We start from the raw sequence: 18094 nt of genomic DNA, 5'->3' as shown, positions 1-18094 counted from the left end.
AAATGGACCATCTAAATAAAATGTTACCAAACACTTGTGAAACACAAAATAAACAGTTTAAAACTGTAAATAAACTTGTGAATTAGCATATATTTTACAGTGTACAAGCATTATTAGTTATGCACTTGTTTTAAGGTACTGGTGATGTAAAAATCACAGTGTAATTGCACAGTATACAAACACTCAACAATCTTCATGGTCTGGCTTCTCAATTAACATTCACATTTGTCTAGTACTTGAATATGCTTCCACAAAAGCCTTTAATGTTGTATGACAATGTAATCAGTCATATGAGGCATACTGAAAAACATATTATTATGTGTCTGGATATTTCACATTAGCTTTAAAAGTGAGCCGTTCTTCTCAAAAGATGCTCTTGTGAAAGAGTTGAAGAGTTAGAAGTGAGGAGAAGAAAATAGAAGCTGTATAGCAGGAGGAAAAAGATGCTGGTGAGCCACTAGACTGGGTTGAGTTTGAGGTGCTTGCAGAAGGAGCGTTTGTAATTGCATTTGTAGTGTTTGAAGCTTTTTGAGGGAAGGAACTGATCACAGCTGTCAGGAATGTGGAAAAGCTGGAGGTTTTAGTGAAGATCTGGACACCCTGAGCCTTAACAGTGAAGTACGAGTCAGCGCCCTTGGCTCGCCTGTGCTGTTATTGACGGTGCTGTTACTGATCGTGCTGTTATTGAGAGTACTGTTGTTCAGAGTGCTGTTAGAGATGCTGCTGTTAGAGTTGCTGTTCGATATGGTTAATACTGCAATATGGATCCATGACTGACCCACCAAACACATTAGTGGACCGCCTTGAACACCCTAAGAGAGTGAAAGACACAGAGTTGTAGATGATTATTACTTTCAAACACTGAAAAAAAACGCTGGGTTCCACACAATCGATTTGTGTTGGATGTCTAATAGACGTCTAAACATGATCGTCTTGGCTAAAATAAGGCTAAATTTGGGCTGTCAGTGAAAATCTAATAGACGTCTAAGAATAGGCCAAGACTAGCCATCGAAAAACAGAAATGAATGACTACACATATAAAGTCTGTCTAATCTATTTGATGACTAGTCTAGTTTTGGGCTATTCTTAGATGTCTATTACACTGTAAAACCCAAAAGTGAAGGTAACTCAAACCATTTGAGGAAACCAATTGCAACAAACGATTTAAGTTCAAAACTAATCCTAATGAGTACTGTGAACTTAATCCATTTGAGTAAATGGAACATTTGAGCACAGCAAAACCCAATAAATGAAGAGAACTCCAACCAACTGAGTGCTGTAAAACCCAATAAGTTAAGGCAACTCAAACCGTTTGAGGAAACCAATTGCTACAAACCATTTGAGTTAAAAAAACGAATCTATATGAGTACTGTGAACTTACTGTATCTAAGTAGAAGTAACAAGGTATTTAATTAACTCATTACCTTCAACAATGAATTCAAAACTCTTTTCAATGTGTAGAATTAACTTTCAGTCAATTTTGAGTTAACTACACTCATTTCATTTGATAAAGTTGACTGTTGGGTTTTACAGTGTAGATTTTAGCTGACAGCCCAAATTTAGCCTTGTTTTAGCCAAGCTGTCTATGTTTAGATGTGTATTAGACGTCCATTAAACACAAAATTGTTTGCTGGGATTTAAGTTCACTACAATTTAAGTGGATTTAACTGTCACAATCATTAGCAGTCTAGTCCAATGGTTCCCAAAGTGGGGGTCGGGGCCCCAGGGGTTCACGGGACAATGACGAGGGGTTGCTTGGTTTCCAAACTCAAAGAATTTACTATTTTTATTCATAATCTACAGAAGATAGTAATAGTTACATTAAAGAAAAAACAACAACATTCAAATAAAAATGTATCAGCCTTTCAATTTTTATTCCATTGATTGCAACCCCTGAGGTGTTTAGATTAACCGCTCAGCAATAGCAATCAGCTGCCAGCGAGATTGATTTTATGGGGCGAGGTTTTAACCTTCTGACAACCTTTATGGCACTCTTATACATTAAAAATAAGATATTTGAGGTTAATAGTACACTAAATTGATAAATAACTATTAAAAATTACAGGGTTGCATTTTTTGTGTTGTCAATATGCTCATGTTTATATTGGAATATAGTTGTGTGTGCAACGTTTTTATATTTATAACCACCTTCAAGAAAAATGGGTACACTAAAAATCCCATTTTACCTGTTCACACACACCTGTTCCGGATTACCGATGATGACACACACAGACACACAGCTAAAGTTCATCAGCGAATCATTAACGAGACTATAAAGACACCACTCTTTGCAACACACATTGCTGAGTCTTTTTTTACCACTACAAAGCATTTTCCATAGTCTTCCCGGTTTTGACCTTTTTATTTGTGTAGCATTGTTTGATTATTTGCTGCCTAGCCTGACCTTTTGCCTGTGCATTTTGACAATGTTTTTTGGATTTGCCTTATGCTTCAGTTTGCTCCTGTTCCTGACCATTACCTGCACGACTTTGCTTTAATAAACTGCACATGGTTCCTAAACTCCGTTGCTAGTGTCTGCCATTGCATTAACATAAAACAATTAAGTTCTCCCCCAAAACATTCAAGAATTGTGCTGTTTCAGCTTATTTTAAAGAAGTAGATTGAACAAACTGCAAATGTCATTTTTTTAAAGTGTAGTTTATGAAAAGAGTGTGTTATGTGGAAAGTATTAGGCTTATAATTTGATATGAACATACACTACCATTTAAAGACTTGGAGTCAGTGAGATTTAATTTTTTTCTTTATTCATTAATATTTGAATTAATAGTTTTAAAAGAATGGCTCATTTTAAGATAAAAACTCTGCTGGACTTTTAATGACAAAAAATATGTATTTAAAATATATATTTTTCAATTTGAATAATAACAGAAATAAGAAATGAACAGAAAACAGGATTAAATAAACTTAAACAGCAAAGCTATTTTAAATTGTAAAATATTACACAATGTTATTGTAATTTTGTATGTTTTAATCAGCAAATCATTGAACATAATTGAAGCCATAGCAGTTGCCTCTACTTGTGACTTATGAGTGTTTTTCATTTATTTAGAATTTCAAATTGAATTATTGGACCTTGAGCTCTGCTCCAACAGATTTTGTAGTTCAACTCAATTCTGCAATTTAAAACGTTCATTAACATTAGTGAAGTTTGAACAATGTATCAGAAACTTCAAATCAGACATCAAATCATAAAAATAACAGAAAGGTCCTGGATTGTCTGAGCTGTGATCAAGATCCCATGAGGCAATTTGCAAGTATAAATAAAAGGAAAACACCCAGACGCTTCCTTTCCAGAAGCAGTTGTTTCCTGGAAGTCAGCAGTTCCTTTGATTATCCTTAAGCAATGCTGTTACCATGTGTTGAACTTTTGGGTGGAACCAATTAGTTTTTAAAAGATTTAGGAAATTCTAGGTTTAATTTTTAGTTTGGAAGGTATTCATTTTTAATATTTGAACGTATTCATATATTTTTTTAATATATAAAAACATTCACTCATATTTTTTGCCTTAATATGTTGAAAGCATAAAATATTTATTTTCTCATCATATTCAGTCAAGAAAGAAAAACTCCAAACAACAAAATTTGAGGTAAAAAACCCCAAAACAATATTTTACTTACTGAATATTAGTGTTAATCATTATCATTTCTATCATAGATCAAACTTTAGTCTTTTTTATTGTTTAACCAATGCTTTGTGTTGAAATTTTCATGTTGAAAACTTCTTTAAAAGGTCACAAAACACCAACATTTTTTGAGATGTTGACAGTCATATATGTGTCCCATGTTGCTAAAACACTATTAGGACACAAATATTTCACAAAAAAAAAGTGAAAAGTGGTTGTTTTTGCATTGTTTAGAGCACATTTGTTTTTCCGGTAAAAAAAAATGAATTTTGAAGCTACGTCATGGTGATTAGATCCTTGAGTAAATTCCAGCGTGGAGGTTGGTTGTCTGTACCAGCCAGTACAAAGTGACGTCATTGAGTTTACAGAATTAATTAATGAAAAAGACTTGGTTTAAACCAATTAACGCACTCTATTGTCAACGAGATACAACTTCATTATTATGCTAGATATAGCTTCGAAGACTCAAAGTCCGAAATTTCTGTATACGTTTTTTTTTCGTATTCATATCCGAAAAGTTCGTCACACAAACAAAGCTTTCACACTAAGTCTGATGCATATTAATTAATCTATTACAAAAAACACACAACATTTCGGAGTCAATTCAAGCAGTGATACATTTTTCTCTTTTCTCTTCTCCAATGTAGAAAAAGGAAGAGGAATAGGTTACTTATTGTGTTCATCCAATACTAGCCTACACAGAGAGGAAGGAGAACTTCTCCTCCTTATCAAAGAGCTGCGCTGGATTATCCCCAAATTAAAAGTTTATTTCAGGAAATCAATGGAATTTGATACATTGCTTATGATAGTTCACACGTTTATGTACGTAAACAAATCTTGAAAAGAGACTGGCAGCACCTTTAGATATTATAAAAGATGATGAGCACGTTGACGTATCGGATCAACGGACTTAAACGTACAATGTTGCAATTATATCTGTGCATCAAATGTATGGACACACACACACCCCAAACAGCAGCATGGGAGAGATGTGAAAGTCACAGAATACATCATGGGTTCCCAGCTGTCCCCCACATTCTGTCTTATATTATACACTGTTTGTCATAAAGTTATCTGTGGCTCAAGTGATGGCATTTCGTATTTTGACTTTTGCTTGTACAGTGGCTCTGAACTGTCAACACACCACTCAAAGCACTTTTTCGGATGCGAAAAAACTGAACAAAAGTTTTAAAGGTAGTGTGTCAGTACGATTCACACAACGTGAGGTCGAATTAATTTTTTTAACGTGTGATTAATTACGGACTAAATTTTGAATTCAGTGTGCAATAACCTTTACGGTGTTCAGAGAGACGCCAAGTTGTGTTGCCAACCGTAATTCATACAAGTAATAGAAGAATTGTTCGGAGACATGAGTCATCAGTTTTGCGTTTATAATGTGCCGCAACAATAAATTGTTTCTATTTTCCTACGTTGAGAGCACAGCTCGCATGTGAACCCACATGTGTGGATTACAGTGGTCTGCTAACACTCAACAAAAAAATATGTAAGGAACATTTTTTTACCCGAGAGCTTTTCGAATCTAGAAAATGGTGAAATCTGGATTTGCCAATCAAAGATGTGGTTCTAGTTTGTGTTGATTGTCCCGTCTCTAATTTGGTAAGTGTGTGATCAGTGTTCTTTGTTTATGGTTATTCAGATGGTTATCGTGAGCAGTACTCAGACATTATAAAGACATTACCTAAGTCAAAATGATTTAGTAACTTATTACTAGTAATTATTAAGTTATATTACTCCAATATTATGGAATGAAAATCCTCCACTTCCACACAGCTCTTAGATCCGCTGTAAATGCTGCTCTCCGAATCACTGTCTATCTTCCCTGCATCTGTGTTTGTGTTGCTGCTGTGAAAATCAGCTGTAGTGCATGTAATGAAACTCCCCTTTTCATGCAAACCCTTTCCTCTTTCGCCACTCAACACTCCCACCAAAACTGACCTGGAACTCACCCCACTTTCCTGACTTTCTTTCATGGGCCTTAAAAAAGGAAAACTCAGCCTACTAGAATTTACTGCTGAATGTCACTTTTACAGTTAAGTAATTTTATAACTTGTTCTATTCAATGTCTACGATGGTACAGCCCCCTCCTTAAGTTATTTTATTCACCAAGAAAGTCATAACAAAGCAAAAATTACTTGCCTGTTGTAAGTCAAAAGCACTGGTACAAATACTGTTGTTTGAGGATGAGTTTCCACAGCTCACAATAGAGGTCTGGTATTGCTGAAGAGTTTGATTCACTATAAAAACACATTCAAATGGAGAAGATTTGTTAAAAAAAATCTAAGTAAATGAGGTGTCATGGTCAGCAAAGCATTGCCACAGATATTAAGCGCACCTCCTCCTGCTCCTGATCCCCATCCTGCTGCCCAGCATTGAGTGTTAGCATCGACATTGTTGCCTCCCAGGTCCACACATATGGGCTGAATGTAATTGGTGAAGTTTGGTGTAACCGCCAACTGCAAGACGGCAACGTTGTTACCCGAACTGTTGCTCATTGAGAAATTTGCAACTTTGATGGAGACCTCATTGGGGTTGGAGCTGTTCTGATTGAGTCGGCCCAGGACAACAGTCCATCCTGTAGCATTGGTGGAACTGAAAACCAACAACAAAATATCTTTGCTCAATCAAATCCTTTTAACTTAGCATCAGATCTCGATTTTTCCTATATATCACTGGCCTTACTTAGGAAAGCAGCTGGCAGAGGTCATGACAAACTGTTCAGCGATCAGCGCTCCTCCACAAACGTGACTGCCATTAAACTGAACACTGGCGATCCAGGGCCACATGCCTGGAGATGCAAGTAGGCTGTTTCCTCCAGCACCGGAGTTCAGTTTAGCACTTCCACACACAACAGCTACAGAGATAGAGAGAAGGGATCAGTGAGGCGCAGATTCTATCAATTTGAAGCAAGTCACTTGACCTAAAGCAGGGGTCACCAATCTCAGTCCTGGAGGGTCGGTATCCCTGCAGAGTTTAGCTTCAACTTGCCTCAACATTCTCGCCTTGACGTTCAAGTATACCTAAAACTCCTTGATTAGCTTGTTCAGGGTGTGTTTGATTAGGGTTGGAGCTAAACTATACAGGACACCTGCCCTCCAGGAACAAATTTGATGACCCCTGGCCTAAACAGTCATATTTCATTAGAATAAAGCTACACAAGCTGTTACTGGGGCGGTAGCTTTTCAAAAGATACACATTTGCACCTGAAGGTTCCATATTGATAAAGCGGCAGTTCTCAATCTGCGTCTTTGCGACTGCTTATTTGGCATGTTTCTTGTTTAGCACACCTGATGTAGATAACTAGCTCGTTAAAAGAGTGCTCCAATAAGAAACTGTGTTCAGATCAACATGTTCCCTTCATAGTGTTCACTGCTTTCTACCCCCTGCAAATGGGAAAATTAGCTGAACTTGAAGCTTACTTAATTTAAAAAAAGGTTTGCGCTACACCACTGCTTGCAGGATTTTCATTGTTTCTAGAACTGTGGAAGGGTTATTTAACTGTAATTACGTTAATAACATAAGAAGTCACATCTTGCACAAGTTATCCTTCAAATTAAATATGCTTTTGAATTGGAATCATGGCAGAATATCCTATAATATCCACTTTGCACTTATGTTTTGAATGGATTAAACCTCTGAAGTAGAAAGAGAAACATACAAAAATTGCATAGTAGGGAATTGCAAGGACCAGGATTGAGAACCGCTGCATTAAAGGTACATGTAAGTACCTAAACAGTACAAGCCTAAAACCTAACCAGTGTACGGTGGTCCCTTGCCATAACGCGGTTCACATGCTTTTTTACTACAGCGCATTGTGTTCTGCTTCCTAATTAGTGCATTGTGTCCTGATTGGCTGTAGACCATTGTCAGTCAGTCTCCTCAGTGCCGTGTCTCCTGTACGGTACAGAATGCGTTCAGCTTGCGAAATTGACATAAATCTTTGATCACTAGCATTGTGACTCTGAAGTGCTGACTGTATGTTTGCAAGTTTTCTCCCCAACAAACCCCATATTGTCGAAACATTCTGCACTGTCAAAGGCACCCACGGTAGCACCCAAAAGGCAGAGGAAGATGCTAACCATCGCCCAGAAAGTTGGACTTCTGGACATGCTAAAGGAAGGTAGAAGTTACGTAAGTGTTTAAACAAGAGAGAAAAGTGTTTTAAAACATCTATAATAAATGTAAAAAATATGACTACTTCTCAGATATTACATATTGCGGGTTATTTTTAGAACGTACCTTCCGCGATTAATGAGGGACCACTGTACCTTTAAAATGTCCCTATTATAAAGGTCATTTTTGGGTTTTGGGATTCAAAAACCACTTTCATTGTCTTATTATATGCATTTATTTTACCTAATTATCCCAACAGCTTCCATATGATTTGCTAATCAATAAATTTTTCTAAACCTCCGCTTTGTGTGAAGCTAATCTGCTTCAATTGGTCTGATGAGTTAATCTGCTGTGATTGGTCAACTGTGTACAGTGTGTGTTGAAACAAGCAGCCAAGGTATATGTGTGAGCCCAATTCATTGATAAAGCCCTATTCTTCATCATAACTCCAGGTAACAAGAAAGACAAACATTCAGTATTAATCTACATAGACCATGTGCAACATGTGGGCTGGTATTGTTTAACTCTGATGTCAAGACGAAATGGTTTGAATTTGGTTGGCGAGCAACTTGTTTAAATGACTCTTGAGTAAACTCTTTTGAGAAACAACATCTTTATACATGGTGCAATTTCAGATTTCAAACTCAGCAAGTTCATTCATTCATTCATTCATTTTCCTACGGCTTAGTTTCTTTATTAATCAGGGGTCGCCACAGCGGAATAAACCGCCAATTTATCCAGCATATGTTTTACGCAGCGGATGCTTTTTCAGTCGCAACCCAGAACTGAGAAAAACCCATAAACTCTCGCATTCCCACACACACACTACGACAAATTTCACTTATTCAATTCACCTATAGTGCATGTCCGACCAGCGACCTTCTTGCTGTGAGGTGACAGTGCTAACCACTCAGCCACCGTGCCGCCAACTCAGCAAGTTGCTTTCATAAATTTAGAACTATTATGTTGTTATGCACTGCATGAGAGGTCCTTTTTAAATCTATAAAAGAGGCACATTAAGATAGCAATATGGACCCTTTTGTTACAAGAATTTACCTTTTAAAAAGGTATGACACTTGACAGCTTGTGCACCTTTATTTTTAAGAGCGTAATGTTCCCCATGAGAGGCGTAAAGTGCAGTGGGAGATATGTCACAGAACAGGCTTTCTGGTCACGTTTCAGAAAGTCAAGTCTTTCAAGTTGGGTTTCTGTGTCTACTGATCAGATGGCAGATAGGGAACTCCAAAAAGCTAAGGGTATATTCAAATGACTAAGCCACAAGTCACGAAAACTTTCCGTGTTTGAGTATTTCGAGTATTTTAATGGTTGTTTAATCAGCAGCACTATTGATTTATAGTAGAAATAAGCATTCCCAGGCTCATGGCATCTCACACACCAGTATTTTAGTTATTCTGAAAAGAGAAATCACTGGTCATCTGAAATTTCAGTGTGGAAATATCAAAATTGGCATTTAGATCTGAAAATGCATGATGCCTGAAGTTAAACATTTGAAATCTAAATGGATTTGGCTGACGAATGAATAACTGAAGTTAGCTAAGGTCTTCTTTGTTGCATGAAGGAAATAGTCTGGAGCCATTTATGCTTTCAATGATATGTAGGCGCTTTCAATTATTTACTGATATAGTAGTCTGTCTAATTCAAGCCACAAGATACTTTTCCAAATCTTTTGACGGTTTCATTAAAGTAATAGTTTACCCAAAAATGACAATTCTGCCATCATTTACTCATCATCCACTTGTTCTAAACCTGTTTGAGGTCCTTTCTTCTTTTAAACACAGTAAACTGCTGCCATCCTATGCCTGCCAAAGCATTTCCCCTACTGTGGGAGATAAAGAGTGCCAGCAACCAGTTTTCCCTCAAATATCTTTTATTTTGTGTAACAGATGAACTCAAGTGGGTTTAAGACCACACGAGAGAGAATACATGATAAGGTATTTTTCTTTTTTTTCCGCTTTCCATTTAAGAATAAACCTATTCATGACAGTCATTTCTTGGTTACAAGCAGAAAAATTTCATAATCATGATCATAGCATGTTACTTTCATGCCAAAATATGAGATGGCCCAACAGTGACACATGAGTGCAAGCTTTTAAATGTAAAATAAAAACAAATAGTAATCACAAATGTCTGTTTGAGTTGGTATCTTCAACTGAAACAAGTAGTGTATTGGACATGTAAACAGTAAATTTTAAAAAGCAGGTTAAGACTTTATTTTGTTGGTCTTTATTGCACATTTTGTTGACTGAAACATGCCAATTACTTATCATTTGAGTATTAGTAGACTGTCTGCTTAATATCTGCTGATACATCTCCTTTAACAGACATTTAACTGACTATAAGAAACTTTGCAAGTATGTCAACGTACACTAACCCTAACCCCAACCTAACAGTCAACTTATAATCTAATGAGAATTAGTTGGAATTAACTTAAATACAACAAAATGCATTAAAGGGACCATCGAAACAAAATGGTACCAAAAGCAGAATGGATCTCACCAATAATATAAAGTAAATGTGTCTGAATTTATTTATTTGGATTACTTAACGAAAACTTACGTGCGACAGTTGTAGTTGGCATTGTTGTAGAAGCTGTGGTGGTGGTGGTGGGGGGGATGGTGGGGAGACCAGGGCAGTTCACACTCAGGTCACCATCAGTACCAGTGGAATTGTACATTACAAAGCCTGGCTGGTTGTTGGTGATAGTCTGCTGGATCCAGCTCTGATATTTAGACACCCTGGTATACACACCAGGGAAATTTGGTAGCGCACAGCTTTGTCCAAAGCTCACAATTCCAGCCTGGATCCAGACTGAGCCCTGTTTGCTGACAATTGGACCACCAGAGTCGCCCTGTCGATTGAAGAGAGAAGCTATTAAAACTTTTTAGTACAGCTAAAGGTTGCAGATAATATACAATATGAAGGAATAATAGAAATATGATATTCTTCTGTCAAATCATGTTTACGGTGTCAGCCATGATCTGTGGTGCAGTGGTACTTTTTTTAAGTTACACTGTTGTGACTGGAAGGTGAATGAAAAAAATCATCATGTGTACAGTATGTCTGTGCTAAGTGTTATCAAAGAAATAACCAGGGTTTTGTGTATTTAATTTTTATTAAGTAACTCTGCGCAGTAAAGTTGCGATTCAACATTTACCTGCCGTTTCTTTGTAAAGGAGGTCGCACACAGGATGAGCCGCACAGCACTGTGACACAGTGCGCACTTGAAAGTTGGAAGTATCGCACACTAGACGCGCACATTCGAATGTTATTTAAAGGGCACATAGTTTACCCCTTTTTTAAGATGCAATATTAATATTATGGTTCTTCTGAGTGTGCCAGTTTAGGTTCAGTTCAAAACACAATTCAGGGGGGCGTGTCCACAGCTCACTGTTTTAGGGGTGTGTTGCTTCATATGAAAATTAGTTTCAAATTCCCACCCAACGTAACAAGGGGGCGGAGCCAAGAGCTCCCCTGCTCTGTGCTTGGCAACAGACAGGCAGACAGAGAGAAGCAACATGAGTGAGAGGACCAGCATTCAACCGTACATGTACAACTCGGACACAGACCAAGCAGAGAGTACTAGTTTAAAGTTCCGAGCGTGTACACCGACACTAATAACCACGCACACTGAATTAACTTTGACTGAGGCACCGGATGACCCACTTAGAGCCGCGACACGGAACACCAGACAGGCGCTCTGTGGCGCGGCAGAAACATGAAGTGTCCCGAATCCTGGATGGGCACAGCGGACAGCCGCCGACTTGAAGCTCTGTTGTGTGTACCCTGATAGAAACCTATGTTTAGAATTCTAAAATGCATGGCACTGCGCGTCGCCGAGCCGCGCTTCTGTTGTGCGACCTGCAGGCAAGTTCATTATTTTATTTCCAATGGTGTGACACTCACGTGAGGCAAAGGCGCTCGCACTTTCAGCTGCACATAGTTAAGATTAAACTCACAGGGAGCTTCTGTGACCGTGAGAAATGCAAACGGCTGAAGTTTAAGATAGACGCAATGAAAAGTACTAGTTTGCAAACCTACCTACAAACAAACTAAGTTACAAACAATAATTCCGATTACAGCAATCATGTGATGAATGCTGATCTGGTGTTGAGCCCAATGAGCCTTGCATCTAAAAATAGAGCAAGGGTGTTCCTTTAGTAGTGACATCGCTTTGACTCACACGCTTAAAATGGCGGACGTAAAACGACAAACTGAGGATTAGGTGATGCGTGCCTATCAATCAATATTGGGGGGCGGGGGGACCGCACTCCTACGTCGAGTTGCGGTCGATCTAAAAACAGTTCCAATTGATCCACCGTTTTTATGTTGTTAAATTGAAAAAAACAAGGACTGTGTGTGTTTATATCACTCCAATATGATGGTCTATACACTCTACTTACACACATGTCTGTCCAAACAGCTTGAAAAGTAGATTTTTCACCATAGGTGCCCTTTAATATGAAACTATTCAGATGGTGCTCTATGGCATGGCAGAAATATGAACAGTGTCCTGAGTCGTAGCTGGGCACCGCCACCGCTGTGCATACCCTGATAGAATTCTAAAATGCATGGCGCTGCGTGGCATTGCGTGGCGCAGCACGGTGCATCCGGTGTGTGACCCCCTTAAGGGTGCATGTCCAGCAAAGCATTTTTTCCAGAGCTGAACTTTTTTTTCTGTTGTTGTCAATGTAATCATTGTGGGGGTTTTAATGGCAGCAGTGTATTGAGGCCATGAGCATGCATTTTACATGAAGCTCTGATTGCTCAGCATTTTTAAAAACCTTTGACAGTTAGAGAAGCATTTGGAAGTGTGAAATAGTAAAATTTACCGTAAATGTATTTAATTTACACTTTACAAAATACTCTTTATTTTTAAAATAATTCAATAATTCGGCATAGTCCCTTATTTATCAGGGATCACCACAGCGAAATCAAACACAACTATTCCATCATATGTTTAAGCAATGAATGCCCTTCCAGCCATAATCTAGTACTAAGAAACATCCATACCAGGCCCGTAGCCAGCCTGGTGAAAAGGATGGTTCTTTTTTTTTTTTTTTAAGTAGACCTTTTTGCAGTAATTTTTTTGTTTAATTATGAGATTTAAATAGGTTGCATTTTAGTGACATTTTAATTAGCTTGTTGGGTGGTCTTTAGACCACATTTCCTAAAGATTTTCATCAGTTATCATTTACATCAAATATATCATATATACATCAATTACATCATATATTATTAGAAAAAATATATAAATCTGCTAAAGTTTTAAATTAAAAACAAGCCGATAAATATAATTAATTTAAATAGCAAAGTGGCCAGCCCATTCAACTTTGCTCAGTCACGCTGAAGGAACAGCCAACACAGGATTCCGCTTGGGGTTAAAGTCTTCTTCGATGGATTATTTTCACAATTTATTATGGCACAGCAGTCAAAAAGAACAAGTGAGCTCATGTGTGGGATAAATTGTGAACCTTTGTCAGTGAGGGGTGGATCTTTCGGTCTTTCTTGGCTACGGGCCTGCATATACTCTCACCCAATTACCCAATTCACCTATACTGTCTTTGAACTTTGTGGGAAATCGGAGCACCTGGAGGAAACCCACACAAACACGGGGAGAACATGCAAACTCCACAAAGAAATGCCAACTTGTCCAGCCGCGACTCAAACCAGTGACCTTCTAGCTATGAGGCGAGAGTGCTAACCGCTGAGCCACCATGCCGCCTATTTTCAAATTATTTATTTCATTAATTCATTTTCCTTCGGCTTACTCCCTTTATTAATCTGGGGTCGCCACAGCGGGATGAACGGCCAACTTATCCAGCATATGTTGCATTGACACACATACACTATGGCCAATTTAGCTTATTCAATTCACCTATAGTGCATGTCTTTGGACTGTGGGGGAAACCGGAGCACCTGAAGGAAACCGACACGATCCGAGGGAGAACATGCACAACTTCACACAGAAAAATGCCAACTAACCCAGCCGGAGCTCGAACCAGCAACCTTCTTGCTGTGAGGCAATCGTGCTACCCACTGCGCCACCGTTATGCCCTATTTTCCAAATAATATTCTATAATTCCCATTTTCAGTAACATAGAATATGAAGCACAGAAGTCTTATTTAAACCAAATAGCAAGTGCACGGTGAACTTTGCCAACAAAATTTCACAGAGCAGCTACAAATGTGACCAAAGCTTCATTGACTGTGAGTCAGTAGGCAAGATCTTAAAAGTATGAGTTATGTAGTGAAATGAACAATGTTTTTAAAAGCTGAATACACCATCACCCCAATTTTTTCTTATTTATCACATTTTAGAATTTTATTAAAATGGTGTAAAATCACAAACATGAGTGTTACCTGACAGGAGTCTTTCCCTCCTTGCAATAGTCCGGCACACACCATGTTGTCTGTGATGGACGAGACCCCATAAAGACAGTTACACTTCCTGTTTCCAATAATCGGCACTTGCACTTCTTGTAGAGTCCCAGGAGAAGGTAGGTTGACTGAGAGAAATGAGAAATAACCCATGTCATCTACTGCAGGAGTACGATATATGATCTAAATCTGATTGAAATGAAGAAAAAAAATGCTTACCGCCTGAAGCAGTGTTCCCCCATCCAGTGACCCAGGTCAAAGTGCCGTTGTAGAAAGTACTGCCTGATGCAGCCAGACAGACAGGTCTGATGTAGTTCGTAAAACTCACCGGTGAGGACAGTTGCAGAAGAGTGATGTCATTGTCTTCAGTATTACTATTGTAGTTTGGATGTTTTATGATATTAGAGACAGCACTGGATATCGAGAATGAATCCATTGAGGCTAGTGTTTGTAGGCCCAAATATACAAGTAGGCCAGACGTTGAAATGCTGGAAAATGACAAAAACTGTTAACCACATCAGGTGAATGACGTACAATATTTGCAAAGACTAGCCGCTTGTCTTAATACCTGGGAAAGCAATGTGCTGCAGTCAGAATCCATTGGTTGTTAATGAGAGATCCACCACAGAAATGGCTGCCACCTTTTTGAAGACTGACCTGCCATGGCCAAGCGCCGACTGGTGCATTCTGTCCTCCCACTATCCTAGAGTTGAGAGGTGCCGTGCCACACACTGACAATGGAAAATGCACATTTTAGTCACAGAAACACTAGAATCTGGCTATTTTAGGTGATGTGTTGAAAAACTGGTTACCATTTAGTTGTGCGTCACACCCTGAAAAACAACAAACAGACTGAGTTACCAATAAATTCAGCAAAATTATAGATTTTTAAAAAACTGCTCTGCTGCTGTAACCCAATGTTAGGTCAAATATGGACAAACCTGACATTGGGATATTTTTTAAATTAAATTTAAATGACACTTTTATCACAACCATTGGTTTGCTCACATTTGGCCCAAAATTGGGTTAACAAGTTTGTAGATACAGTAGATTCACACGCAAATGTATATATATATATATATATATATATATATATATATATATATATATATATATATACATATATACATACATTCAAGCCCAAAATTATTCATATTACGGCACTGTAAAACCCAACAGTCAACTTTATCAAATGAATGGAGTTTCGTTAACTCAAAATTGACTGAAAGTTAATTCTACTCATTTGAAAAGAGTTTTGAACTCATTGTTAAAGGTAATGAGTTAATTAAATACCTCGTTACTTGGATTTCAAATGGATTAAGTTCACAGAACTCATTAGGATTAGTTTTTATCTTAAATGGTTTGTTGCAATTGGTTTCCTCAAATGGTTTGAGTTACCTTAACTTATTGGGTTTTACAGTGTGGCAAATTCTGACTTATAGTTACTTTTATTCAACCAGCAAATTTTGTTTTTGTTTTTTGTTTGACCAGAGAGGATGTTTTTCTAACCTTTTGTAATATTTTTTGTCTTCTTTCTAGTCCAAATATTTAAACATTTTTATATCAAGAAACATTTTCTAGACAAGCAAAATATATGGTCTTGTTGTAAGAAATAATATGACAATATTAGGTGAGTTTTTCCTTAAAACAAGCTAAATAATCTGCCAATGGGGTAAGCTACTGTAAATAATCAGTTTTAAGAAAAAACTCACCGAATATTGTTGTATTATTTCTTAAAACAAGACATTATGTTTTTATTTTATTGATTTAAGAATTTATTGATAATTGGACTAGAAACAACAAAAAAAATCAAAGTAAGAAAAGCATTTTTTGCAGTGCAGGCTTCTCCCAAATGATATATATATAGTATGATAGACTTACTTTGTTTACCAAACAAGTGGTTTTAAATGTATTTGCACTGTAAACCTTACATTTCTTTCATCTGTTAAGTTTTTATTTACTATGCTTTCAAAATCATCTGAAAATGTTTTTCCTTTTTTCTTTCTTCCATTTTTTTTTTTTTTTTTTTTTTTTTACAAAATTCTGCACAGAAATACCAGATAAATATCCACAGATTCTGTCTGTCCCTCAAAAGGAATCATCAGTAATAATTATCCAATAAAGGGTCTTACCTGTTAGAAGGGCAATGGTCAATGCTACGCCAACTATATGGATCTTCATGATCTGCATCTATAAGTTTCACAGCTGACTGCAAGGGTTCAGACGCTTGCCCCTGCTTTATATTCTTCCTTACTACACACCTACACACTCTCTCATCACATTTAAACCAGGCACGCCTCCATCTCTGTCCGTGGGTAAACTCCCTCATTGTTGAGTCATGCTACACTTATTGAGCAACCTGTATGTCTGAAAGAGTCCCGAGGAACATGTCAGAGACTCTCGGTCAGGTGTAATTCCCACCTCCTCAGACTCCTAAAATCTAAAGCTTGTCAAATATGCATTCAAATGAGGTGTTAGTTTATCTGCAATGGCTTTTTAAACTTAAGTAGATCATCTACAGGTGCGTGAGGTCTTTCTGTCAGATATTAAATGAGACATGTAAGCAGCTCCATTTATTGGATTAAACTGTGTTGCTTGAGAATTCGTGATTTCCTGAATCGCTCTCATGGCTAAACATCACTCTTTTGTTGTAAGAGATTTCTTATGCTAAATGATTCACATACAAAAGAATTCACTGAAAAAATAACAACAGACATTATTATTTAATCATGTTAGTTTTGAGCTACTGATGTAACAAAATTGTCTCATATTCTAGACTGAATATCTTTGCTTTTGATTCATGTAATTCAGTCTGTTAGATTAAAGGGGACCTATTATGCAAACATCACATTTATAAGGGGTTTAAACACAGTTGTGTGGCGGCAGTGTGTGAATATAGCCAGCCTCTAATGGTAAACATTAATTAATTCTACTTTTTATAATCACATTTGATAAAAACAGTCTGCAGAAACACTTTGATTTACATTCTCCCTTTGTACATGTCATCAGAAGGGGAAAGCCCCACCCATTAGTGACAATCTCTCCCTCATTAGCAAAGACAGCCCTGAGTGAGAAGCAGCAGTCCATCGTTAGACTTTTAGCACCGTATCTGCTGAAGACAATTTCAGCCAGAGGCATTGTAATTGTTGAGTTTTAGGATGCACAAATGAACACAGGAGTCTCCATGTTTATTAAATTAAATTAAAGCGAGGAACAACAGAGACGAGGATCCAAGTGCAGGTAAAATAAGATTATATTTAAGGCAAAAAAGGACAAACAGAAATGGCTGGTAGAAAAAGGGCAATCCAAAAACGTGGTCAAAAAGCAGGCATAAGGTCATACTAGACGGCAACAGAGGAACAACGATAAACAAGGCAATGATCAAAAATAAAAGCATGCTCATACATCAAAGACTCCATGATAAGCTGGTGTGTGTGTGGTGTATATATAGTCTGAATGATCAGTGATACAAGTCTCAGCTGTGTGTGTGTATCATCAGCCATAATCAGCATCTGGTGTGTGTGACATGGCCTGAAGGGATTTGTAGTTCCTAGCAGCATCTGTAGTCGCTTTTTTTTTTTTACAATTTCAGGTTTTTACGTTGGATAACGTTAATCCTGTTTTAAATCTGTCACTATGCTGACACATATGCATTTGTAGCTCCGCCCTATTTTGAAACGAGCACAATCTCATCTATATTTAAAGCAACAGTCACCAAAACTGCACATTTTGGATCAAAGCATAAACGGGGCGATTTCAAAGACTTATAAAACATTATTTGTGTGGTATTTTGAGCTGAAACTTCACATACACACTATAGGCATAATCTTAGCACATTAGAGACTTATTTACTTATAAAAAACAGGCATAATAGGCCCCCTTTAAAACATATGGGGTCAATCAAAACCTATCAAGTATTT

At 37.5% G+C, this 18094-nt stretch overlaps 1 protein-coding gene across 1 annotated transcript; it reads right to left on the bottom strand.

Moving 5' to 3' along the window:
- Nucleotides 1-253: 253 nt before the first annotated feature.
- On the bottom strand, nt 254-16447 carry zgc:100868 (uncharacterized protein LOC554458 homolog). The gene is given in 11 exon segments (XM_056454010.1): nt 254-639; nt 642-812; nt 5802-5899; nt 5998-6254; nt 6345-6516; nt 10353-10644; nt 14157-14302; nt 14394-14662; nt 14743-14905; nt 14987-15007; nt 16307-16447. Coding segments are annotated over 11 exon segments (1923 nt in total). The 5' UTR covers nt 16365-16447; the 3' UTR covers nt 254-363.
- Nucleotides 16448-18094: the final 1647 nt, after the last annotated feature.

The sequence above is a fragment of the Danio aesculapii genome, chromosome 3, assembly GCF_903798145.1.
Source record: "Danio aesculapii chromosome 3, fDanAes4.1, whole genome shotgun sequence".
Taxonomy (NCBI): Eukaryota; Metazoa; Chordata; class Actinopteri; order Cypriniformes; family Danionidae; genus Danio; species Danio aesculapii.
This window is presented reverse-complemented; position numbering and strand designations above follow the sequence as displayed.